Source organism: Euprymna scolopes, chromosome 44 (genome assembly GCF_053919585.1).
Source record: "Euprymna scolopes isolate OS-2025 chromosome 44, ASM5391958v1, whole genome shotgun sequence".
In the NCBI taxonomy this organism is placed as follows: domain Eukaryota; kingdom Metazoa; phylum Mollusca; class Cephalopoda; order Sepiida; family Sepiolidae; genus Euprymna; species Euprymna scolopes.
This window is the reverse complement of record NC_136525.1, coordinates 25,837,941-25,864,774: the sequence shown is the minus strand read 5'-3', so window position 1 is coordinate 25,864,774 and position 26,834 is coordinate 25,837,941. Positions and strand designations below refer to the sequence as shown.

The 26,834-nt window shown below is 33.3% G+C and overlaps 1 protein-coding gene across 2 annotated transcripts in view; it reads right to left on the bottom strand.

The window, feature by feature from the left end:
* LOC145268744 (phosphatidate cytidylyltransferase 2-like) overlaps window positions 1-26,581 on the bottom strand; it is a 376,852-nt gene extending 350,271 nt beyond the window's left edge. Inside the window, exon 1 of one of the 2 annotated variants that reach the window (XM_080124335.1) lies at window positions 25,962-26,581. In XM_080124335.1, the coding sequence (XP_079980461.1) occupies window positions 25,962-26,012 (51 nt within the window). In that variant the 5' untranslated portion in view covers window positions 26,013-26,581. The remainder of the gene's footprint in view (window positions 1-25,961) is intronic. The other variant, XM_080124337.1, reaches the window with a different exon arrangement.
* Window positions 26,582-26,834: the final 253 nt, after the last annotated feature.

Genomic DNA, 26,834 nt, shown 5'->3' with positions numbered 1-26,834 from the left:
TTATTGGGAAAAGATTAATAAAATTGATCCATTTATCAGTAACTGTTCTATATTAAGAGAAATGGCAAAGGATTAGGAAACCTAATCTGCTGATTAGTGGATGTACTTTCGTTTGTATTCATACTATAGCAAGGTGACCCAATTCACAAATGGATAAATTGAATTTGTTGACTAGAATAAGATTAGATTATTTTCTTCTCTTCTATTTCATGGCTTTAAAATCAAAATTTCAGCAACTAATTACTGCGTGCTTTTTAAAATGAACGATTAACTCAATTTTACTCATGAAAATGTAAATTATCAAATTATTTTTATTGGTGCCATTACTAACCAGCAGAGAGTTACCACTATTGACTAAAGAGTTTCCATGTGTAAACAGTGTGATGGTTCTATCTTTTTATTATTATTTTTAGGAATTTGGATAAAGCATCACGCATGGACCATGGTATTAATTGTCTACGTTTTAATGTTTCAACAAGTGGATGGGTGGGTGAAGAGTGATGTCTTGCGAGCGGTTTGTCAGCATTTCTGCTCAGACTGACACCAAAGCTGGGTGAAGTTTGTTTCGCTTCTCGCACGTGACCTCAGTTATGAAAGATATTTTTTCCACCTGTACCACCTCTCAATATCTATTATATAAACGGCTGTGTGTGTATATTTATATGTCCAGCTAAAAGTCAACAACTACAAAATAAAACCTACAAAGTTGGTATATTCGGTATAATTGCGTTAACACCAGTTTCGTCAGATCACTGAAGTCAAGCAATGTTGAACTTGGTTAGTACCAGATGGGTGACCATTTGGAAATTCTAGGCGCTGTATGTGCTCTCCGCTTATTTCGGCATTTGTTTCCAGTCATCCTGTATATAAATTTCACTTGCCACTGGTATTTATCAAAGTCAACTCAGGACAGGTGTGGTTGGAGATTGCACACCTGCCACAAAAATTTAACACGCAGGCACCCCTACATGGGTATCCATAGTCTAATGTCCAACTAAAAGTCAACAACTACAAAATAAAAACCCACAAAATTGATATATTTTTTATCAGTATTGCCCTGGATGAATACTATCTAAAATTTAGAAAAAAAGTATTCATTCTATGAGGGTCAACTGGGCCAGCTTTTGTTGGAGGGGAAGGACTTTTTCTAGTGCTATTATGGAATTTAGAAATAAAATGCTAAGTCCACAAGGACTTTATTATATAAAGGAGAATTGTCTGTGTGTGTTTCCAAATAGAGAAGAATAGGCTGAGTGAAGGAGAAAGAGGAATTTGGGGAGAGGGCAAGGCAAAAGATGGTCATAAATATAGACAGAAATTTTAAATGAAATATGTTACACTTTTGCCACAGGCAATGCTGGGTAGCCTTGCTAGTATAATATAAAAAAACGTTACTTCTTTTAACCTTTTTTTTATATTTATGCTACCCTCATGGATTAAATAACAGTTATTGTTTGAAATTCTGTGCAGATTCGCATGTTCGACAAGATACACGTGTAGAAAGTCGGAGCTTACATCGACCGAAACATGAAAATAATGCTGAAGATGAGAAGAGTAGGCCAAAGAATCCAAATATAAACAAATTCTATGGTTCTATTTGTTATTATTGTGAATTAACACATGGACCATGATATTGATTGTCTACATGTCCTCCCTGACCCACCCAGAATAGGTAAGTGAGTGGTGATGCCTTGTCAGAAGTTAGCATGTCTGCTCTGACTGAAATCAAAGCTGGAAGAGAGGGTGAAGCTTGTCTGACTTCTTACACATGACGTCAAAATCATGCAAGATCTTTTCCCTACCTGTATCATCCATCAATATATAACATAAAAAATATTACAGCTTTTAACCTATTATTTTTATTCAGGTAAGTTGCTCACCTGAGTAATTACCATCAGGTGTTGAGAGAAAATCAGTAAATGTCAGCAAAAAGGAATTTATCACTGACCTTTCTATGCAAGAGTAAAATCATTTAATCACAACCTAATTTTTAAACTACACTGCTGACATGAAATCATCAACATTTCAGAAATACGGCTTTCCTCTTCACATCCTATTAACTATCCTGTTATTCCTATTATTTGGATTCTTCGAACTATTGTTCTCATCATCATCTTTTTTACTATGTTTCATCAATGTAAACCTTCAATCCTCTTCAGGTATATCTTGTCGAACTCACAAATCTTTCTGTTGAACATTATACCATGGATCCCTGAGCAAGGACACGTGGTATAGTGGTTAAATTACTTGGTAAAATTCAGTTGTAAATTGCACTCTTTTGGAGGTTGTAGGTTCAATTCTCAGTGTGAATTAAATAAAAGGTTCCATTCAAAATTCTATAGAGATTCCAGAGTTTAACAAAGATTTACCTGAAGAAGGTTGGAGGTTACTGGAACATTGTGAAAATAACACTCAAGATGAGAATAATAGTTTGAATAACCCAAATAATACAAATAATCCTCATCTCAAAAATTCAGAAACAGAATCTATTTATGTTGAATTCAAAATTGGTACTCACTGTTTGAAGCATTTATTGTTTGGAAAAGGTTTTATATTATAGGTAGAAATTTCATATAGACAGCTAATCTTCAACCGTCTTCTAGGATCCATAGTGCAATAGATAAAAGTAATAATCAGTTCTAAGTGAGTTTTTTTTTAGATTGATGGTTCAATCCCGAATATAAGTAGGAATTAAGACTTTTACTTAGTCATGGTTGGCAGAACAAGAGAAAGGTTTTATTTATGTTGGTTCAAAGTTGTTGCTTATTTCAGACATTGTCAATTGTGTTGTTACAGTCAGGGCTCCAACAGAATAATCCTCATTCCAAACAAAATTACAATTGCAGTTTAAAACAAGTAACAGTTGTTTGATGGGAGGGGAGGGGTTACAATGATTCTCGCTTTCTTCTACAACATTCGAGCAAAAAAAACATCAACCACCAGATCGGGTTCTGGAGTGGGAATAGCATATTCAAATGTTTATAGACACATCATCTGATCATTCAATTCACCAATGAACATTCACTATACCACAGTACCTGAAGATGACCCATGTGGGTTGAAAATATTAGTACGTTTAGCAAATTTCTCTATTCTCTCGTGGAAAGCACAAGAAAGTCAGCCCGACATATCGAAAAAAATGAACAAAAAAATATGCAGAGCTTAGCGTTGTTATTCAACCAGACCTGTATAAATAAAATAGTTGTATGTATGTGCGTATGTCTGTGTGAAAATATTTAAATGATAAACTCTTAAATTACTGGTCATATAACACTGAAATTAACAGGAATTAATATTACACCAAGAATGGTTTATAATGAGTAAAATCTTTGTTTGGATAGATAAATAACACGTACAGAAATATGTTGGTAAATTGAAATGCAAAATGTTTATTTCAACTTGCCGACATATATTTCTATAACTTTTGTACATATGCAAATTCATTCATAGCTTGAAGTAGCTTAATTTTAAATCTTTCTTATCTGTTAATAGCTCAAATGATAGGGAACACGGCTGGAATGCTAAATGTTTTTGTTTCTTTTCTAGCTGATGGCACCAAATTCATTTTTTAAACCCTATGGAAATCAGTACTATATATATATATATATATATATATACGTCCAAATTAAAAAAGGGCGACTTTCTAAGTAAATAAAAAAAATGAGCTCCGAGGCGGCGCCAATATTAACCGTATGTATCGCTTGAAAAATAACAACAATAACAAACTCTATATATATATATATATATATATATATAGTAATCAATAGAGAACTGGCTCTGTAATAATAAATACAAAATCTGCATTAATTGTTTAAGTATATTTTACGAATGGGCAGGTGTCCTCCGCTAGTCTATGAATAGAAAGAACTTAATACTCTAGTCAAACGAGTTGGAACAGGGGAAGCAGGAAATAAATTAGACAATTCTGAGGAGCACATGCCATATTATAGAAAATTTATAGAAAAGACTGACATTTTGGGCCACGACAATAAATTCTTACCTAGCTAAGTCCATATTTTAGTCACCAGAAATCGAAAAGTTCATGCGATCACCTCAGAGCATACATATCAGTTTATAAAGTATTTTTTTTTTTATTGACCAGAATCTATGAATTTAAATATAGGATTGAGAATCACTGTCAAAAAATTGTATCCAAAAACAAAACAAATTACAGTGAGAAAAGCAAAACTAGTGATCACATTATACGGGGACTCTTTACGACATCCGTGTGCTTGAAAATAGTTTTTGTGTCCAAAGTAAAATCACACATTTTGAATCAATGGCTAAGTATTCATAAAGGATCAAACTTTCTGTAGGGAAACGTGCGACTTACCTAATTAGCACGTGTGCATAATTCAACGGGTCGGTCATGGAATGAAATGAATGAAGAAGAAAGAAACAAAAATGGTTGCCTTATCTCTTTATATGCCTGCAATGTGACCACCCGATATGCAAATGAGATGCTCCTGGTTGGAGATAAAAGAGGGTTGATTTTTGAGAGGCTCGTTCATTTTGAAGTTGGATTCCAAAGCAATAAGTTGAATTAGCAGAAGTACGTTGGGAGTTGAGAGAAGGTGCATTACGTGTACAGAAGTTGGAAGTCTGGACAAAAGCGTTGTTAACCTTACCCAGGAAATTATTGGTGTGACGGGCGGAAGAAATAAAACTCAAGTTATTGAGTTATACTTTTAATAATCAATCAGTAGAGCCAGAGATAATATAAACTGGCACAAGATATTGGGTAATTTCATGTCACATCATTCCGAAATTTTGCATTTTAAAACCAATATCCAGTTTTGTTGTAACATGCACCACAGATGGACATGATACAAGCAAGTGAAGCATACATGGTCCCCCATGAGTGCACAGAGAACGAGCATACAAAAAATTACTAATTTCAGCATTTGTCCCCCCCCTCCATTTAGCCCCAAAAGTCCTCAGAGGACATCAAATCCTGGTGAAAATGAACCTTAACATATATAAATTTGAATTCTGTACCAACCAAAAAAAGAAATGACTAAGTCCATCATTTGCCCACCTCCATTTAGCCCCAAAAGTCCCCAAGACCTTAACATATTTAAATTTGAGTTCAGCACCATGCAAAACTGCTAAATAGACATACACAGAAAATTTTGGACAAATATAGTAAAATAGTCCCAAGTATGGAGTGTTTTTATTAGCCCTAAAAGAGCCCCTGGGCACACTCAAGAGTTATCACGAAGTATAGACAAACAAAATTATATAGAAATCAGTTAGTTACAACTTTTCAGAAAGTTTTATAAAAATCCAAGGCGTCAATTTTTTTAAATAAGTACAAAAGTGTCAATTTTAGCCATTTTAGCCCGAAAGGCACACCGGGGAGAGGGGGGGGGCAGAGTTTTCCCGGAAAATCCGTTCTCTTACTTTTTTACTCATATCATGTTTAATGTTTGTACAAAATTTCAAAAAATTCCAAGGCATAGTTATTGAGAAAAGTGTGGACGGATGAACAGACAAGGGTGAATTTACAGGTTCACCCTCCTTTTGTCGGGGGACTAAAAAAAAATTATGAAAATTTAATCATGTAACTCCAAACGGTTTCTGATTTCAAGCAGTTTCAGTTTTTATGTAAATCGTGTGAGACATTGCCCAGAAATCATTTTATATTTACATTTTATTTAATATATTTTTTAATTTTCGATTCATTGTTTTTAAAGGTGGGGATGGGGCATTCTACTGGATGCCAGACATTACCACCTATCTCATACATTCCATTTGAGAGATCTTTTTAAGATTCTAACCGTCTCTTTAAGTCCAATTGTTTTGATCTCTCTTGCACTTGGTTCACCAGGTATATTTGGTAGGTAGCTTTTGAAATTTATTTTTATGAGTACACTTGCTTGTATAATTACTAGAATGATGAAGATCTTAAGTTTGAGTTTATTTTTATGCTGTACATAAACCTTATTTTATCTTTTTCTCTTGGGTCTGTTTAACCCAGCATAGTTAAAAACATGTGATCCTGAAAATTTATGCAAGTAAGTTTTTCGACTAAAAGAATCCAAAAATGGCATCAGATTTGCTATGTGATTTTATCAAATTCAGGAATTTTTTACATGTGCATAAATATAGGGCAAAAAAATGATGTGCTTGATATGGTAGCAGTTTTTTTTTTTTGTTTTTGTCTTTTTGGGGGGCATTAATTTAGACATTGTGAAGAACTTCTGAACCAAAAATGGTAAAGGTTCTCATTTTGTTCATTTACAAAATGGAAAATGTTCTGAATTGAAAATCGCTTGAAGTTACATGCTCAAATGTTCAGAATTTCCTTTTTTTATGATGTCCATCTGTGGTTCAAGTTACAACAAAATTTAAGGATACCATTTCCAAAATCCTAAAGTTCTGGAGGATTTAATACGAAATTACTTATGTTTTGTTAACCTCTTTGTTCTTTGGGGTTATGAAGAATAAATCACTATTCTTAACTCATACAATGTCAACTAAAGACATACACATACACTGACAAATCCTCTCACACTGTCACACGACACGAAACATATATACACATACTCTTGCTGTCTTCATCAAACATCAGAGAATTCAACTTTTCAAACAAACAATTTAATCACACAAAAATATCTCAACCAATAATGTTTACATATATAAATATATCGTGTTTGTTAAACAAGTTTTATCTTTATACAAAAAATTATAAATCCTCACTTCAAAAATGTACATTCATCATATCAAAAAAAGCGGAATGAATCCGAATTTATTAACAAAATTTTTTTTTTAATTTTAAAAACTTGGTGCTATTTGCATTTTAAATTTCTAACGGGTGTGTTCGTTGGGAAAGGAAATAAACCCAACATTTTTTCACGATTCACCAATAACATCCAGTATGAATGCACCTGAAGATGGCCGGAGGTTACATCGACCGAAACGTTATGAAAAGAAAAAAACCAAGATGAGAATAATAGTCTAAAATAATTATAAATCCTCATCTCAAAAATATACATTCATCATGTTTTATCTTTTTTACTCAACATTCATGTTTTTCTCCATTTTTCTAACATTTATTACAATTTGTGTGAACCTAGGTGCATTTTTCAAATGCAACAATCATTTTATCCAAGCCACGATCCACATAGGAAGGGGGAGAACACAGAAACAGGATAAACATGTTTTAATCAATGATTGAATTCTAGGTGACCACTTTGCGTTTGGAATCTGAATAGTTTCTTTGAGCATCCCAAGTTTTTAGTAGTCAACCAGAAATTCTAGAGGAACCAGGAAACATATCAGATACCAAATAATTTTGAAAGACATGAAATAATATTGTTGTGATGCCATTCATCCTGATTGGGTTGAATTTGTTTCTTCTGACTTGCATTACATCCTGAATCATGGTGACCCATGCAAGGTGGTTTTCAGCAAAGTTGCACAAGATGGCTATCCAATCACGCTTCCACCATCAAAGACTGACCACCTGTTGACCTGAGAGTTTAGCCAAGTCCACTTTGATGATTGTTGTCCAAGTCCTCAGCTGTCCATTGACACATTTGCATCACCCAGTTAGAGAAGTAGGGAGGATTACATTGGGAATTAGATTTCATCCCAACGTTACAAGGTGGCAGAAACTGAAGATTAAGGAGATGGCAAAGAATAGCAACTTGGACACAGTCAACTTGCTGGCAATACAAAATGTGGAAGGGGGTAGACATTAAAAGATTTCATAGTTCCATCAATCTGCCACCTTCTAGGCCATATCTTGCAGCCATTGAAGAGGATTGACCAGACAACATATTAGTAAATATGGGCCTTAGTTTGTCCAGTGCTACTTTTTTCTGTGCAATTCTTGCAAGAATTTCAGGCTTGGATCCACCATTTGCCACAGCTGTCTCAAGGTACTTGAAACTGTTAACTCCCAGTTCTCACCTTTAACCTTTATGTTCTTGCCTGGTGCTTCTTCCATGTTGATTTCCATGCCTTAAGTTGTCAAGAGTATGTCTAGATTTTCTGCATCTGCTGCTGACTAATGTTATGCTCTTTCCAGTATGTCAGCTATGATTATTTTCACAAAGATGTTGAAGAATATAAGAGAGAGACAGCAGACAGTCTTGTCCGACTGTAATCCTGAACACCTCCTCTATACTGCCACTGAAGTAGATTGCACTACTAGCTTTGTTGTAGAGGTTCTTCATGATTATAATCAGATTGGCACTGAAGAACTACTCGTCTGTGAAACATAACCACAGGGCTAATTCCCAGTTCACTATAACATGGTCATTTTCAATTTTAATATTAACAAGTTCTTATTAATTTTATTGCAGACCATTATCCTCAGCTTAGTTGTTTTACAACGTTTCGGTCAATTATTCCTCTGGCCTTGGTCAGGTGGTAACTGCAATGGACAGGAACTCTAAATCTCCTGATTGCATCCACTGCAATTACTGCCTTCCTATATTGTGTTTGCTAAACAGGTTTTATCTTTATACAAGCTGACGAAGGCCAGAGGAATAGTTGGCCGAAACATTGTGAAACAACTAAGAAAAGATGAGGATAATAGTCCGCAATAAAATAAAATAAATTAAAACCAATACTCATCTCAATAATGAATTCCAATTAAATAATATAACAAGTTTTTGTTGGGCAGTTCTCTTATATAATCAAATCCTACCCAAGTTTCACCATTACAAATCATCACAGTGTCGTCTCATCGGCCACCTGACACTCAATAATCCTAAACCTCGAGTTGCCTTTAGATCTTGATAAATGGTAACATCCACTTTCCGTAAGAAAAGAAAAAATTTTATACAATCTTATGAATGCTCACAAAACTGCATGCCACACCTAATCAAATACTTTCTTGAAATCCACAGAAATGTGATAGAGTTGGTTTTAGACATACCTTTCACACGCTATCCTAATACTGAAGATCTACTTTGTGATACTAAGTCCTTCCCTGAAGCCTGATTGCTCTTCAGCGATTATCTTGTCTGCCTGTGGCTTCAGTCTGTTCAGTATTATCCTCAATATGACTTTGTTCATGGCTTATCAGAATGATGGTGCAGTAGTTTGGCCACTGCTGTAGATTACCCTTTGTGGGAAGAACGATTAGTGGTCAGCTTCATGGTGTAGGCCATTCTTCTGTCTGCCAGATCTTATTGCAGATTATTCTAAGCGTACTTATAGTTTCTGTATTAATTCTGCTGATATGTTGTTCACTCCTGCTAACTTCTTTCTTGTTGCTTCCACTTCTTCATGAATGATGAAATGATTGTCAGCATTGCTGAAAAGGCATTCAGTACCACTGGATCTCCTGTGGCTCTGTAACTATACAACTGAACAGTATTCTGTCCACCTCTTCAATATATGTTTGGTTGCTTTGTTTTACAGTATATCAACTCTTTTCAGGTTATTGAATGCCAAATCCAGTAATTTTGGGAAAAAGTTTTTTTGCCTTAAGATCTTTATATCTTCAAATATTTATTCATGGTGTTTGGTTTGATTGTTTTATAGAAGAAAAACTTTGTATTATTCAAATTCTTCAAACTACTGTTCTCGCAATGTTTCTGTCATTTTAATCTCTGATCTTCAGGTGTATCTTGTCGAACACAGGAATATTTTTGTTGAACATGGGAATCTGGACAGAATCTGTTCAAAATTCCGTCCAGATTCCAGAGTTTGACAAGATACACTTGAAGGTTGGAGGTTACGCCAACCGAAACGTGAAAATGACACTCAAGATGAGAATCTAAATAATACAAATAACCAATCCTCATCTTAAAAATTCAGAAAAGAGAAAACTTGTTTTTGTTTTTGATTTTTCAAAAAATGATTGAAAAAGGGGAAAAAAAACAATAATATCAAAAAAACAATAATATCAATATTTGGTGCATCTTTTAGTCAGAAAGCCAGTATCTTCAGACACAGGCATTAATACTCCAGGTCAAAGTGGATCTATAAGCAATGGTGATTAAGAGGCAATTCCATATTCCTCACAGGCCCCAGATGGGGCCTCATTCCTAGATGTATTTTAAAGTCATACCCAGAACAATCAATATGCCCTACACCTCTCTCAGATAGCTCTGCTTTTGACAGATGGAAACTAAGATATAAAAGTGTAAAACGAGAAATTAAAGAATAATAAAAATGAGCAGAGAATCCACACACGGATGTTTCATAAAACTGAGAAAAAAACACGTGGACATGCTTATAGAAAAAACACTTGAACAGAGAAACCAAATCACTACTGATAACTGCATAGAACAAACTAAAGACCAATATAGACAAGACACAGGAAAACAGAAAATGTAGATTCCGGATATAACACCAAACTATCCAAGCAGAATACATATTTGGATTATTCGGATTACTGTTCTCATCTTGACTGTTATTCGCACAATGTTTTGGTTGATGTAACCTCCAACCTTCCTCAGGTGTATCTTATCGAACTCAAAGTACTTGGTAAAATTCAGTTGTAAAGTTACAATCTTCTGGAGGTTCAATCCTCAGTACAGGTGACACTCAAGATACAAATGCAAATTACTTAATACTTCTACTCAGCCATGGCTGATAGAACAAGAGCAGGCTACTCCCGTCAACTCAATAAAGGGTTCTGCTCAAAATCTGTGCAGACTCCAGAGTTCAACAAGATACACCTGAAGGAGGTCAGAGGTTACATCAGCAGAAATGGTGTGAAAATAACACTCAAGATGAGAACAATATTTCAAAAAATCGAAATACAAGAAATCAGAATTATTTTCATACGGACATTATATTACAAAAATGGAAAAGTATCTCTGTATTGACGAATGCAGAGTTACATCTTTTTGTTTTTGCTTTATTTTTTTTTTTTTTTTATTTTACTCTTCTCCACTCCAAATAAGGCATATTGCCACTTAAGGGGCAACTATTTGGGACAATGTTTATGGGAGACTGTGTAAGGAGTTCAGCAACAAGATGTCTGTTTATATTACATTCAAACTTTTGCATGTTGATACAGTCAGGGAAACAGGAAGCGGGGACACTCCAAAGTCTAGCAGTCTGTAAGAAGAAACTATTATAGTAAAAGGCTTTTCAGCATCTAGGGATTTTATCAATGAAGAGGTGAGATTTTTGGTTACTCGAGGGTATGCGTGCTATGAGTTCAACAGGAAATGTTCCATTAAAATACTTAAAATAATATTTGAAAAAAAAAATCAAAATAAAAAATAAAGAAATTGCAAGTAAGTGATAACCCTGGTACAGGTAATAGTAAATAAAAAATAATCCCATGTGTAATTGTCAAAGTTAGGTTGATACATAAAATACACAAGTTTCTCCTTCACTCTATAATAAAGAGCAATATGCATTCATTTGGATTATTTGGACTACTCAGCTAGAGTCTTCTTCACATAACATTTCAGCCGATGTAAGCTTAAGCCTTCTCCAGATGTATCTTGTCAAACTCGGGAATCTTTCTGTCAAATTTGGGAATCTGGATGGAGTTTCTAAGAGAAGTCTTTATTTAATTCACACGTGTAGCATGTTCTCATTCTGTCAACTATGACTGAATAGAAATCTTAAGTAATTTGCGATTATATTTTTGCATTGCTTGCACTGAGGATTGGATCTTCAACCCCCAGAAAGGTGTCACTTACAAGTGAATTTTACCTAGTATATATATATATATATTTTTACATAGGCATCACCACTTATCAAGGCCCAGAGGCCACTTGAGGATAAGGGTTAAAATGTATACAGTAATCAATTGGACTATATAGTAATCATTAGTAATGGAAAATCGGTAAATTTGTTAGCTTACGTGGAATGGTTCCTCAAAAACTTGTTTAGATTGGACTTGAAGACCATTATACTGTAGTCAGCTGGAAAGCAGGCAAACGGAAGGCAGTTCTACAGGCATGCAGTTCTAAGAAAGAAGCTTTGTTCATGGAATCTACGTTAGGCACAGATAAAGAGTGAGGGAAATTATTGATAGTGTTTTCAGCTAGACAAGTATTCCTCGTGAAAGTTTGGCGAAAAGGGACCATACATTGGAGCTCAAACGAGCACTTCCCATGAAAATAATGATAAAGCAGAGACATGCTCGCAACATCTCTTCTGTGTGAAAGAGGTTGCAGGGAAGAGGAAAGGGCATCTCCTATTAGGCTACGAAGTCTATTTTGAACTCTATCAAGGCAGGAGAAGTCTTTTCTAACAGCTCCTGTCCAGATCTGTTATGCAATGGGTCCTTGTATTTATTTGTCCCATCACACAAAAATCTGCCTGACTTCCGTAAGAAGACATTTACAATTTATTTTTTCCTTACTACACTAATTTAAGTTTTGTTTTTTTGTTGTTTTTTTTTTAATATATAAAACTGCCTAATTGAAGACTTTTTTTTTTTTAAATTTCTTTAAGCGAGTGATGATTGTCCTCATTTCAACTGGTATTCTCTTTGATATTTATATCATGTTTTTAGTGTCATTTTTTTTAGGGGGGGAGTATAGCCCTCCAAATAATTAAAGAACAAAAATCGAAAAGTAAAGTGGAAGTCTGTGTTTGCTTTTTTCTTTAAATCATCAGAAATAACTCGCGTTTTTTGTTTTGTTTTGGGTTTTCAACCCTCGATAATTCAGTCCTGTTGCAATAAACATTAGAAAAACTTAAATTGAAAAGCAAAACTACTATTTCGGATTGTGTCTAACAGAGGACTGTAAGGAGATTGATGTTTGTTCACAGTATATTTAAACTTCTCCAGGTTAGTACAGGCAAGGAAACAGGGAGATAATTCCAAAATCTAGCAATTCATAGGAATAAATGATTAGAGTAGAAGGTTTTCCGGCATCTTGGGATCTCGACATGAAATTTTGCTGCATGTCAGTAGGCCGGGGGGGGGGGTATATATATCAAGGGGGTACAAGGAGTTCATCAGTGCACATTTCATTAAAATACTTGTAAAATAAGCACAAGGATGCAACATTGCAGTAATAGTTGATAGTGCAAAACCTATTAGATTTTAGACTCTTTTTTGGACCCTGTTTGGCATAATCGTATGATTTTATATCAATCTTGTTGCAAACACCGAGGAAGCATAATTTTTTTAACATTTTTGAGAGCAGGTGTACACTAGTTAACATAGAGGATATATTGGTGCCGATTAATACTCAACACATTGATATGATGTTTGGGTGACATTTCAAGTTATTAACAATTGCCTGCCAAGATGTAAAGGCTGATGTCATTATTTGCAAAAGGGTTGACCTACAATCAAAATTGTTTCCTCAGTTTTCTGATTGAGTTTTTTGCAGATTAAATCAAATGCAATTTTTTGTTTTCTATTGTAATGATTTCAATACAACCATTCTTTATCTTTATGACATTAAACAAATGATTTCCAACGTATTCGTTTTGTAAGATTTGTGATGAAAGGGTGGTGAAAAGAGTTTGTGATTGGATGAATAGGATCATGTGATATTACAGAGAACTAATGTCACATGATCTTATTCATCCAATCACAGACTCTTTGTTACAAGAGAAAGTTTGCTATCTTTTTTCTATTCAATCATTATTTTCATGCCAAGTGCTTGACTGAGCTCTAATCTATATATATCTCAGGCAACGGCAAAAAGCTTTGAAAACGATCTTGAGTTTGAAGTGGAATGTGGTCATGAGTAGTAATATTCAATGCTACTAAGACTAAGCTTCTTTCTTATAACAATTACAAAAAAGCCTTCTTAACCACTAATAGCAATGACTAATGGCACTCTACCAGACAGCTCAGCTTTTACCAGCTTAACATTCACAATCAACATGAATTGGAACAAATATATTAAGGACATTGCAAAGGCTGCTGCAAAGAAGGTGGGTTGCTTTTACCATTAAAGAAAATTACTCACACCTGAGAGTATCCTGTGTATCTACAAAGTCACCATAGAGTATCGTTACCACATCTGAGCTGGTGCATCCACCATTAGTTTCGGCCTTTTAAACAGAATCCAAAAGAGAATTTTAAATCTAATAAATCCTGCAGTATCAACAAAGCTCTAACCTCTGTGCCATCACCACAATGTTGCATTCCTGCGCCTGTTTGAAGATCTCAAAAGAATGCTTCAGGGTAAGCAATTTAGCTACAATGAAGAAGTAATATTGAAAACAGATATATTTTGAGGCCAAAGATAAATGTTGGTTAGTTGCTTTTGTTTTACAGTATATCAACGTTTTTCAGGTTATTTAATGTTGAATCCAGTAATTTTGTAAAACAATGTTTTGATATTTTCAAATAATTATTCATGATGTTTGGTTTAATTGCTTTGTAGAAGAAAATTGTTTTTGACTTTGCAGAACATAATTGAGTTTTACAAAGGGAAAAGAAAAAAAAACAATATTCAGTGCATTGTGCAGGAAGCCAGTATCTTCAGACAGCCTGATTTGGTAGCACCAGATGCCCTATTAGATACTACCATTCCAGGTCAAAGTGGGCCTGGGAGCAAAAGTAATTAAGGGGAAACTCCATATCCCCACAGACCCCAGTCAGGCCCTCATCAGTGGATTATTTTTAAGGTCATGCCCAGGACCCCAAAAACAAATTCTACAAAAATGGCATTCTCTTGTTTGAGATCCAAGAAAAAAACTATTCTGATAAATAAACATTTGTTGTCATCCAAATTTGAAATCGAAATTCAAGGACTTTTCAGGATATTTTTCAGATATTCCAAGATTTATACCAAATAAATTTGAGAACTTTTCAACATTTTAAGGTATAAGAATGCAATATAAATGAATATGGCAAATAACCCAGCAAAAACTTAAATATATGTTAAAATATTCCTCCATTTGAGGATTGAAGGTTTTTTTTTATTTTTTTAATATTGTTTTATCTAATGTTAAATAGATACCTTAGCATTTATCCCCCTTTGCAGGGCCCATTTTTCATAGAGGTTTCCTTTAGACTCATTCAGTGACAGAGGTTTCCAGTGCCTATTCCCAATCCCTTTTAGCTAGCTTCCTTTCGCCTCCTATGGCATAGTTTCCTGTTCCTTTAAATATCTCGACATAAAACAACTATCATGAAATGACACAAAAGAAGCAACAATAAAAAGGACCCTGCATAACCACTCTGCACGCATATACATAAAGGAGGTTATTTGGTTTCTTGATTGCTCATGGATAAAAATATAACAATGCTTGTTTCCAATTCCATGTTATGTATTCAACATTCCAGAAATGCTGCATAAGATTACAAAGATTTGGGGGAAACTTGTCACCACTTTTTCATTAATAGAAGGTTATTTTCCACTATTCAAGCTATATATGGCTTTCTGCACTTTTATCTTTAATCATTTCATGTTTCCATTGGTTGCAATGGTCTAGATGCAATGAACTGATTATCAACCAGAAATTGTTTATTCAAAAGTCCAAAGTGATCTTGCCATCTAGAGAGAATATCCATTGGATTCCTCAACAATTTCTTACCATCATCAGAGCAGACTGGTTCCGTTTTATTTGCTTTTTTTACTATAGAGTCACCGCTTATCAAGTCCCGGAACTCAAAGATAAGAGTTAATAAGCAGCAGAGCAGGGCTCAATAAGAACTTGTCCACATTGGACTTGAAAATAACCATGTTATAGTCAGCTCAAAAGCAGCTCTGTGGTATTGTATTCCACAGACGAGCACTTTTAAAAAAAAGCTTTGCTCTTGGAATTTTAGTTTAGTTTTTGGCAGAGCCAGTAAGAGAAATTGTACATAACAGTTATAGCTAGGTGAGTGTTTGCCATGAATGTTTTAAGGGGGGGAGGGAGGTGAAGATCATACATAATGCTCATTCAAGCACCTGTTATGAAAATGATAAAGAGACAGATTCGCAAAATATCTTTTGTGAGAAAGAGTTAGCAAGGAGGAGAAAAGGACATTGTCCATAAAATTTCGAAGTCGGTTTTATATCCTGTCAAGGCAGAAAAGGGTGTTCTAAGCAGCTCCTCCTAAGATGTGGCAACAGTACTCCGTCTTAAGACATATTTGGCTTTTATACAGTTAGAGGATTGTGTTGGGATTTAGACCATACACCTCCTTTAGCAGCCTGGATAGAGGTTTTGTATTATTTGTATAACCAGGAATTTTAAATGATCCTTAGATAACGCTATACCTTTGTTTTTAATTTGTGAAAATCTCTAATGTCATGGGCTTGTTTATTGCCGTTCAACAAAAAAAAAAAAAAAGAGTCTTTTTATCAAGCAAGACCTATTTTTTTTTTTTTTTATCACTCTTATCTAACCAATCTTAGTGTTTTCATTTGAAAAATACATACATCAGCAGTTTTTTGTTTCATTTTACTTCGGTTAAAGTTCTCAGAAATCAAGGGCCCCCTTGCTGAGGCTAACTCTACATGAGATAGATATTTGAATATTCTATTAAAGTTCTCCTTTACATCTTATTATGTATTATTCTGTTTTCATGGCTTCCCATGTCTCTTCACAAGTGATGTTCTCAATACACTGTGTAAACTTATTTCAATAAATCAGGGTTTTAATAAACAAACAAGGAATAATTATTTTACATTTTAATAATTATTTTTTGGTAGGCATTTTAATCTTTAAATAAGACAAAATCCGGGTTGTATGTTTTTCCATCATGATATCGATTGTTAAAATAAGGAAAGTTTTATTTTAAGAATAAAGGGTGAGGGAATTTCTCTTTCACTGACCGAGGACAGAAAAGATCAGGTTAAAAAAAGGGGGGGGCACTCAACATTAAAAAAAACAAACATTTAAAAAAAAAAAAAAAATCACCTTTTTTTTATGTTTGTTTACAGATAACACGTATGTATGTGAAAGTCAAGGTCAACTGGTGTAAAGCTGTTCCTTTTGTTTTTCACATCTGGTGGGGTCCTTAAACCCAAATTGATCCCTTACTGTTTAATTTTTAAGACCAATATTTAGTTTCTTTGGGAGGACCAACATGTTCTGCACAACTGACCTTATAAAAAAATTGAAATTTAGATCACACAAAAGCAGTGATATATCTAACAATTGATACTATGAATAACACGTACAACGTGACCAAGTATCTTTCTTTCTCATTAGCATGTAGTTAATTAAACGGTGCAACTAAGTTGTTTTGTACTTTTGCTTCTACTGAAAGAGTGTTTCTAAACATAAAATCAAACTTAGTGTGGTTAAATAATCAACTGTTAACTATTCTGCACTTTCCCAAATGGATTGTTCACTATTCTGTACTTTCAACTAACAATTTTAGGATTAAATTTGCCAAACTCTAACTCCAAAAAATTTAACACATTATTGCCAAAGTTCGCTACTCTAAATTTGCTCAGTTTCTGAAAAAAAAAAAAAAAAAAGAAAAAACGCTTTTGTATTCAAACCAACATCTCATTGTATATAAGGTGACAAGAAACCTTGTTATTTCATGAGATCGCCAGCATATAATTAGGAGTAATAGTCATTTCCTTTTTTTTTTTTTTTTTTTTGTCTGCCACCGGACACTACATGGTGCACAGAATCAGGTTTGTACCCATTTTTAAGGCATTTAATCACATTCAATACACATCTGCAAAAGCCATAACTGCTGTTGGCATTCCTGATAGTGGTGACTCAAGCGATTAACCTAAAACTAACTTCTCCTGGGAGGGTGAACCTCCTAGAACTGCACAGAACCAGCAACATACAGCAATCAACAAGGAAAAGGCCATTTCAGAAATGATATAGATTCTGTTGATTTGGGGGCAGAGTTTTCATTTGCATTGGAATTCAAAATTAGAGCATAGACACTAATCATGGTCAAATAGCTATTGTGTATCATGGATATTATACGATCACTACAACCATGTGGTCATTACTCAAACTTTAATGTAATTGCCTGACCGACAGCAAAACCAACATTTTGGATTTCAGATATAGAAGTAATTGTATAGTTTCAGCCTCAGACAAATACCAAATTTCCATTGGTAATAAATATCAGGGATAGATTTAAAGGCTGGCAGAATGAGCGATGCTATGTTTCTTATGGCCAAGCAATTTCTTTCGACACTTTCGCAAGACTTGAATCAATCTTTGTCTGTCTGTCTGTCTGTCTGTCTGTATGTATGTAAGCATGCATTGAATCTCTTATTAAATAGTTTAGATTAATAGAACAAAAATGAATAAGTAATCTGAATAAAAGAAGACATGTTCTTGAATATCACAGAGCATCTCTTCTTAACAACCATTCCTTAGGGGAGACAAAAAGATTGTTCTTTTGATATCTAATATACTGTGTTGCCTTCTTACAACACATCATCTAAAGAATGGCCTTTATTTGGCCTTTATTTGGCTCTTAATAGCTCAATGGATTTCCTTCCATTGACACTATTAATGAGGTGTGAGGGAGAGGGTGTCAGCAGATTGGAATAGAAACCGTTAAACACATAAGCTGGTATTAAACAAATCAGCTCGACTTACAGCACATGTATGATTAGCTTATGACGAATAGTAATTACCAACAAGCACTACTATGCCAAGTTGCAACCTAAGTTTAACATTTAAAGCTGTCCTTTTTCTAGCTTATTTAAATGTGTTTCTCTGGAATGTTGTAGGTTCAAATATTTATCTAATAAATAAAGTTAAGTCAATTTCCTTATCATTTCTTCATCATCGATAGCTTTCCATTCTACAAAATCAAACTTGTTGAACTTGTACACCTTGCCCTTAATGCAAATACTTCTGGCCAACCCAAAAATCAGCAAAATCTTACCCCATTCATGGAAGAGGTTCCAAGATGCCAGAAAGTGTTTTTCTGTATGTTGGTAATGTCTGGGAAACAGGGAGCAAGAACGGAATTCCACAGGCAAGCAGTTTGAGAAAAGAAGCTATTAGAGTAGGACTTCTACTCTAATAGCTTCAATAGCTTCTTTTCTCAAACTGCTTGCCTGTGGAATTCCGTTCTTGCTCCTTGTTTCCCAGACATTACGAACATGCAGAAATTTAAAATCTAAATTTAAAATTTAAATCCAATATGAACATCTTGCTGCACAACTCCCCACTTAGAATGATCCTGTAAATCTGGTCCCTAATTAACAGTAGTCCCTTATGTCTCTGTGGCAATGTACCTAGTTTAACGTGAATATAAGCTGAAAAAAAATTGATTCTGATATGTCAGATTTTCTTGTGAATTGTTGTAGTATGTTGTTAAGAATAAAATGTAATTCAATTTAATCTTTTCAAGAAAATACTTTGTTCAGGTTGGAATTCCTCCTTCTGGTGCTGCATTCACTCTGAACGAGTTGAGCTATTTCTCTTTTTGAAATAGGATGTTTTTACAGAATATTAAATTCATAAGCATGTTACATATTTTCAAATGGCAGCTATCTTTAAAAAAGGGGAATAAGTCTGTATTCGTCCATACAGAGTTACTTATTGAAACAATATATTTTTGAAAAACCAAAGAAAAGAAATAGAAAAACAAAACAAATTGCAAACAAATACACTTCAGGAAATGTTGGGTTGGGACAGCTAGTTTCTTATTTGAATATTCAAATAAATCCTGCTCACTTTATCTTGTAAACATTTGATGAGGATTTTTGTTTCATTATTTCTTTTTAATTCTGAGAGAAGATTTTAATATATTATTTTTGTTTGTTATTCTTATCTTCTTGAATTAACAAGATATGAATTAGAATATTAGAAAGAAATGGTTATTTATAAAAATCTTTGGAACACAAACAAGAAAAGTGACATATATAATATATAAAGTTATATTGTCAGATTTTTTTAAGTCAAACTTAAATAGAAATTCCTGGCAGACTGATAAGTTGAACTAGTATATTGTTTATTTTTTTGTTTAGATTATCTTATTGGCACAAAGACATATTTCGCTTCACTTATTTTTCTGAAAATACTTATTCCAGCTGTTAAAATGGAGATACTTTTCCCTTACCCACCAAAACAAATTAAAGTATTGTATACAATTATACTAAATCATCACTTGTATATTTGTATGAAAGTTATCTCCCTTAGATTTATTCTGGACCAACATTAGAAAGCACACTCTCCTAATGTAAAAGTTTATAATTCCATTCCACCCAAGTATGGAATTTAGTAATAGATATTAGTCTCTAGCATATCCTTTAATGCGGACAAATAGTTCATTCAGCTTCTTTTAAGAGAATGCCTTCCAAAACCCTAACAGACTTTGCCTCATGGTTTGGTTTTCCGATAGCAGTTGTATAGACTCTCAGAACAATCAAGACAAAATAACTTATTACTTATTCATTGATTATGCATAGTTCTGTCTCAAACCCTGACACCATGCGTTCTTTATTACTGTTTTATAATGTATTCTTTTTCAATACTGATGTCTGCTGTTCTTTCCTTTCTATATCATACCATGTACCATTCTTACACATTTCAGAATTCCTTTAAGAGTTTGTCAAAACAAATGTAAAAGGCCTTTTACGTTTATCTACAACAACAAAACGGTTGATCTAAGAATTAATGTGTGTATATATTAGTGATGGGACGATTCCAATAGTTTTCCCCGATTCCGATTCTTTATAAATCTCTAATCATTTAACTATAAGATTGTTATTTTCCCAGATTTTTGTAAAAACACATGTTAAATATGCAAATATTTTCCTAAACGTCAAAATACACTTGTGGGGGATGATCAGTCGATTTTAGTTTTACTGGTAATTTAAAATCAATAAATATTTATTATTTTATCATTATTACCAGCAATGGAAGATTTTGCTTTAAACAAAATCAAGTAAAAAAGACAATTAAAAGAATCGTTTTGGCATTGATAAATAGGCACCAATTTTTCTGATTCCAATACCCCCAAATTTTCTGATTTTTCCGATTTCTGATTCCTCGTCCCAACACTAGTAATGGGTCACCACTTATCAAGGCCTGGGAGCCACTCAAGGATAAGGGTTAAAGAGATTGCCACTATGAAAGAGCTGGAAACACTGAGTTGGGTGGGTAGAAGATTACTTGAGAGGAATTGATTATCACTAAGTGTTTGTTTACATTAAACTTGAAGGTGATTATGCTGTCATTCTATCTTGTTCCACAGATGGGATGGATGTTCTCTGAAAAAAATCTTTATTCATAGGTTTCATTTGTTTGTTTGTTTTTTTTGATAGAGAGAGGGAGAAAATAAAGCTCTTTGCTGTGATGGTAGCAAGGCATGTTTTTGTTGTGAATATCTTATGGGAGGATCAGGAATTCAGTAGAGAGGCTAGCAACATATCTTCTGTGCCACAGAGGCTGTAGAGGCAAGAAGAGATCATCCGCCACTAGATTACAAAGTCAATTTTGTACACTGAATGATACGTTCCAAGATATGACAGCAGTAGTCCATTTTTGGAAGTATCTTGCAGATAGAAGATTCCGTCAGGAGTGAGGTACTTTCCAGAATGGTAGAACGACAACCATTTTCCCATTTCCTTTTTCTTATGGTGTGCACGTGTTTTATCCACGATAACACAATACACAAAATGATGATCACCTGTGCAGGAAAGACACACCCCAAAAAAAATTAGGAAATATATTATTTATAGTTTTTTGTATTCAAAATAAATCGACGGCAACCCTTTTCACTGACACCATAATTCACACCATCTTTTAACTAGAGTGTATTCTTCCAGCTTCAAACGTCATGCCTCAATGTAGCATGTCTGCACAGTGCACAGCTCACCTTCTTGTGAACTCTCCCATTCTTAAAATGGTTTGCTTACATGCATCCTAAGATCGTCTAAGTTGCATACAATCACCAAGAATTCGTATCAGTTTGTGTGATCATTGGAGATAAAATCAACTGGGCACAGCCACTTTATTTTGGTCTATTATTCAGCAGTTGAACCCTACAAGATATATGGGCGTTTTAAGGCAAGTCATTTTCACACTCATTACGACGACAGTCTCCACATTTTTATAGGATAACTTTTCAGATTTTAAAAGAGACCTAAAAGCTAAAAAGACACAAATGAAGAGTAGGTAGATTAGATCCAATTGATTTTAAGTGGAAAATGAAAGTAGCTTTCGGTTTCGTTTTTCTACTTATTATTTTTTTGTTAATATTTTTCCAGTGCTTCTAAACAATTAGCACCGAATCGAACTTTTGCTGAATTAAACTCAAAGAGTTTTAAAAAAATCACAAGTTTCCTTCAAACTCCGTAGATGTACCATTTTTTTTCTCTCAAACTTTTATGAGGTAAAAAAATGGTTATCTGATGAATGGGTTTCTACATCATTTCAGTATTTACAGAGTGAGTGCTGACTGCTGAGTATTAACGATAAGCCATGCATGAATCAATCCTTGAAATGTCCAAAGCTACCTTTGGGGGGGGGGGGTCCTCAGCCTTATTTTTTATTTTATTTTATTTATTTTTCTAAAGAATTAAATTCTGTTTTAATCTTAATCTAACCTTTCGCACACTTTTTATATTTTCTTTTTTTTTATTTCGGCTTTCAAATCGTAAACTGCTTCGATTATTTCCAGAACTGACTGGATTCTTCGTCAATACTAAGGACGGATTCTGCAAGTACTGAAATGCTCTTTTAAAAACAACATTCAAACTTAAAACCTGCGGAAGTTATCATAAATAGCTCACTCCTCCTCAAAAAATATAATAATGTTTCACAATTTATGAAAGTGGTTATTTACTTTTCCACTTAAAATTAATTTAATAATTGAAGCAAAGGGCGATAACTCTAATTTTTATTTCCGGTTAGTTCAATTTATTTTAAGTCATCCATGTTTGTTTTAAAAAGTAAACATCGCTCGGATACGCTGAGACTTGTTATTTTAATCGATTTGTTTTTGTTGAATGATTTTACAGGTAGTTTGGGAAATAGTGCCTAAAGCCGATTTCACTGCCAATAAATTATAACATTTACGAATGAATGAAAATTCGATTTGTTTTTGTCCTCGTTAATTCTTTTTTTTTTTTTTATCAGCAACAACTATTGCAAATATGAGACAGTAAAACAAATAGTGTTTGTTTGTTACAGTTTAAATTTCATTGTTAAATTTTAATTGCTTTTTTTGTTAAATTTTAATTGTTTTTCTTGTTTTGTTTCGGTAAATTTTTAGATTAGGTCCACCTACCTTTACAATTTTCTTTTAAATGACGATTTTGAAGGTTTTTGACTATGTTGAATACGGAAATCGCATTGAAATTTTGCAGAAATAAGTAGTTATCGAGATATAAAAAGTTGTATTATGCATTGTATTCTTTAGTGGTCATGGCCATCTTTGTTACGCGCGTGCGCGCCATAAATAAATCTACGCGTGTAACAAAAATGTCCGCCAAAGAATACAATGCATAATACAACTTTTTATATCTCGATGACTACTTATTTCTGCAAAATTTCATTGCGAGTTTTGTATTCAGCATAGTTGAAAACCTATAAAAGTTGTCATTTAAAAGAAAATTGTGGAGGTGGACCTAATCTAAAAAAATACCAAAGTAACTTCTGATTAGTATTGTTAAAGTTTACAGACATAAGGTCAAGTATTAAGGTTTATTATTATCAGTATTAATCAGTGGAAATACTATTATAGAAAAGAAATATTTATTAACGCATTTAATTTTATATATTTTTGTATCATTGCTAACACCACTTTTTTACCTGAACTAATTATTAATATTTGGTTAGTATTCTAGTTAATTGTCGTAGTTAACGAAATGTAGTCAATAATCGAAATATGAATCACGGTAAAAAAAAAAAAAAAAAAAAAAAAAAGACAGTAAATAAGTTGTAATATTCATTCATTTTGATTTTTATTTTGGTGCTAATGCACTTACTGATCCGCGCTATTTTTTTAAATCGTATTTCCAAGTTTAATTAAAGTTTTATGATATGTTTTTTTATTCAATTGTAAGGTTCAAAACACCCTCCTCCGCTCCCCTCCCCATGTTAAGAATGGCTTAATAACGTTATTATTTCAGCACGGATCAATAAGTGCACTAGTACCTTTATTTTTTATTTTTTTTACACTTTTTAAATTTAATTAATAAATAAATAACTCGAGTGTAAACACCGTAAAAAAAAGTACCGTAATTTTTTTTCGATTTAGAAATCCAACTAAACCATAATAACAGGCTTTTTGCTTATATAAACTTTAATTCTAGCCATCTGACAATTTGAACGCTTTTTCGAATGTTGAAATATACAAAAATAGTCGGACATGTTTGTTTTTCTTATAAAAGAAATCGAAAGTGATTCCGAGAAACAGTAAATTTCCAAGAATTTCTGAATAGAATTACAATTTAGAAGCAAAATGTCAAATTGATTTTAATTTTTCTTTAAAAAATTTGGTTTTTACATTATTATTGATGATGATAAAATAGTAAATTAACACCATTAAATCACTGACCACCACAAGATGAGATTTCATTTTTTAGGCGATTACGTGTGAATACTCTGAAAAAAAAAAAAAAAAACATAAAATGATAACTCATTTCGGGACCATTCTAACTTTTTCTAAGAACAGTTAACCAAATTTTGTTATCACTAACCATGGCAAGATCGTAAAACTATACGTAATCGACTAAAACAGTAGAACAGTACCACAAAAAATTTTAACTACATGATTTATCTCCCATAACAACTTCTTGTGGCTAAACCAAAATGATCACTTTGGCAGAGTCAGACACTTTGCTCAGAACTGATATTTTCGACAACTGAAAATGTTTACATATTTTTTATGTCGATTCGTTACAGATGAGTAAATTAACTATGTTTCTGATTTTCTCTCTCTCTCTCTCTCTCTCTCTCTCTCTCTCTCTCAGGTGAGGAGTGATTATTTGTTTTCTTCAGACTATTAGTCTCATCCATCATAGGTGTAATTTTTACAACGTTTCGCGCGATATAACCTGGGGTGAGGGTAACATGCTCTCATTCCGTCAGCCATGACTGACGGAACGAGAGCCATGCTAACCCCGAGAATTAAATAACCAAGGATTAATTCAAAATTTCATGCAGATTCCAGAGTTCGACAGAAAAATTTCCGAGTTTCAACAAGGTACACCTGAAGAAGGTCGGAGGTTTCATCGTTATGAAAATGGGGGTTGTATTACTGTACACATAGATTCGAAAAAGTTGTCAAAAAAACAAATATATAACAAATGTTATAAATAGGCAAGATAAGTTACTTTTCTACCAAACTGGATATATTTTTCGCGTTTTTATTCAATGTAACATGTTTATTCAGATTGAAAACCATACAGTGTTTACCGATGTATTCAAGATGGCGTCTGATTCTCTCTTTAACACGGTAAGTGTGGGAAAAGATGTTATAAATAAAAAACCGGATAAAATACTGTTAAAAACTCGCTCAATATATGTTACCGTGACATAGGTTGACATATATTCGGCGGGTTTTTAATAGTATTTTGTATGGTTTTTTATTTATAACACCTTTTTCCAAACTTACGGTGTTAAAGAGGGTGTGAGACGCCATCTTGAATTTTCGAATACATCGGTAAACAATGTATGTTTTTCGAGCTGAATAAATGTTACATTGAATAAAAACACAAAAAATATATCCAGTTTGGTAGAAAAGTAACTTATCTTGCTTTTGATAACATTTATTTGTTATATATTTGTCTTTTGACAACTTTTTCGAATCTATGTGTACAGTAATACAAACCCTAAAAATGACACTCGAGAGAAGAGTCTGAATAATCGAAATAATACCAAATTAAATTGTTAACTAATTTCCCAACTGTATTTCATTTACAATAATCTATGTTGTTAATAAAGACGTTTTTTCTACTTATCAGTTCAAGTTCAGTATTAATACTTAATTGTTGCTGTTGACGTCATGTGATGGAAGGAGTTTGTAAATAAACGCAATATGAAACCAAATAAAACACACAAATCTCGTACACACGAGTCGTATATTTCAAAAAAAATAAACAAAATACATGGAAATATATATATGTGTGTGTGTGTGTGTGTGTGTGTGTGTGTGTTTGTGTAAGAATTAAATTAATTACCTTTTTTGGTTCTTCCGTTTCTGTAGGAATTCTCTGTCTTATTTCAGTCATGCTTGGAGTTGTTTTGTATTTTATTTAATATTTCTCCACAAGAATCTCCTTTTTTAGTATTTGAGATGTTAAATAATTAAATTTCCAGTCGATACTTCCCTTTTTAAAGTAAAAACAGTTTTATAAAAAAAAACAAAAAAACTAGTTTTAAACTAATAACAAAATTCGTAAAAAAAAAAAAGGTAAATAAAAATATATCGTTTTTAACTCAAAATTAAATATACTGTAAGTTGTTTTTTACTATTTTTCTTCAAACTTTTCTTTTATAATTTTTAAAAAGAAAACGTAGATATTTTTTAATTTAATTTTTTTTTTAGAATGAATTGCTTTTTTTCGATTTGAGAATATTTTTGGTTTGTTTTTTGATTTTTTTTCAATCGTCGCTCACAAATGTTTTGGTTCTGATGCGTAATTACTCTCCCCCAAAACTCTGAAATCTATAAATATATATTTTACAAATCAAATATAAATATGTTAATTTCAATATAAATAAAGCGTCAAATTAAGGAATTCGAGTTGACAGCAACAAGACGAGAAGCTGAAATATTTGTGTTCGATTTCATAGACTGATAGAGAGAGTAGGAGTGAAAACTGAGGAAGAGGAGTGTTAGAAAGAGGGAAAGCGAGTGTTACTATGTTAATAATAGAGGGTGTTGGGAGAAGAGAGAGGAGATAAGACTAAGAGGAATTAGAGAAAGTAGGAGGGAAGTCTCGTTAAATCTCGTTTTCTCGTGAAATACGAAAAACAGTCTTATTGTAAACCTGTTAGATCCTAGGAGACAATCCTCCCAAGCATTACCTCCTCCTAGGGAAGGGGATTGG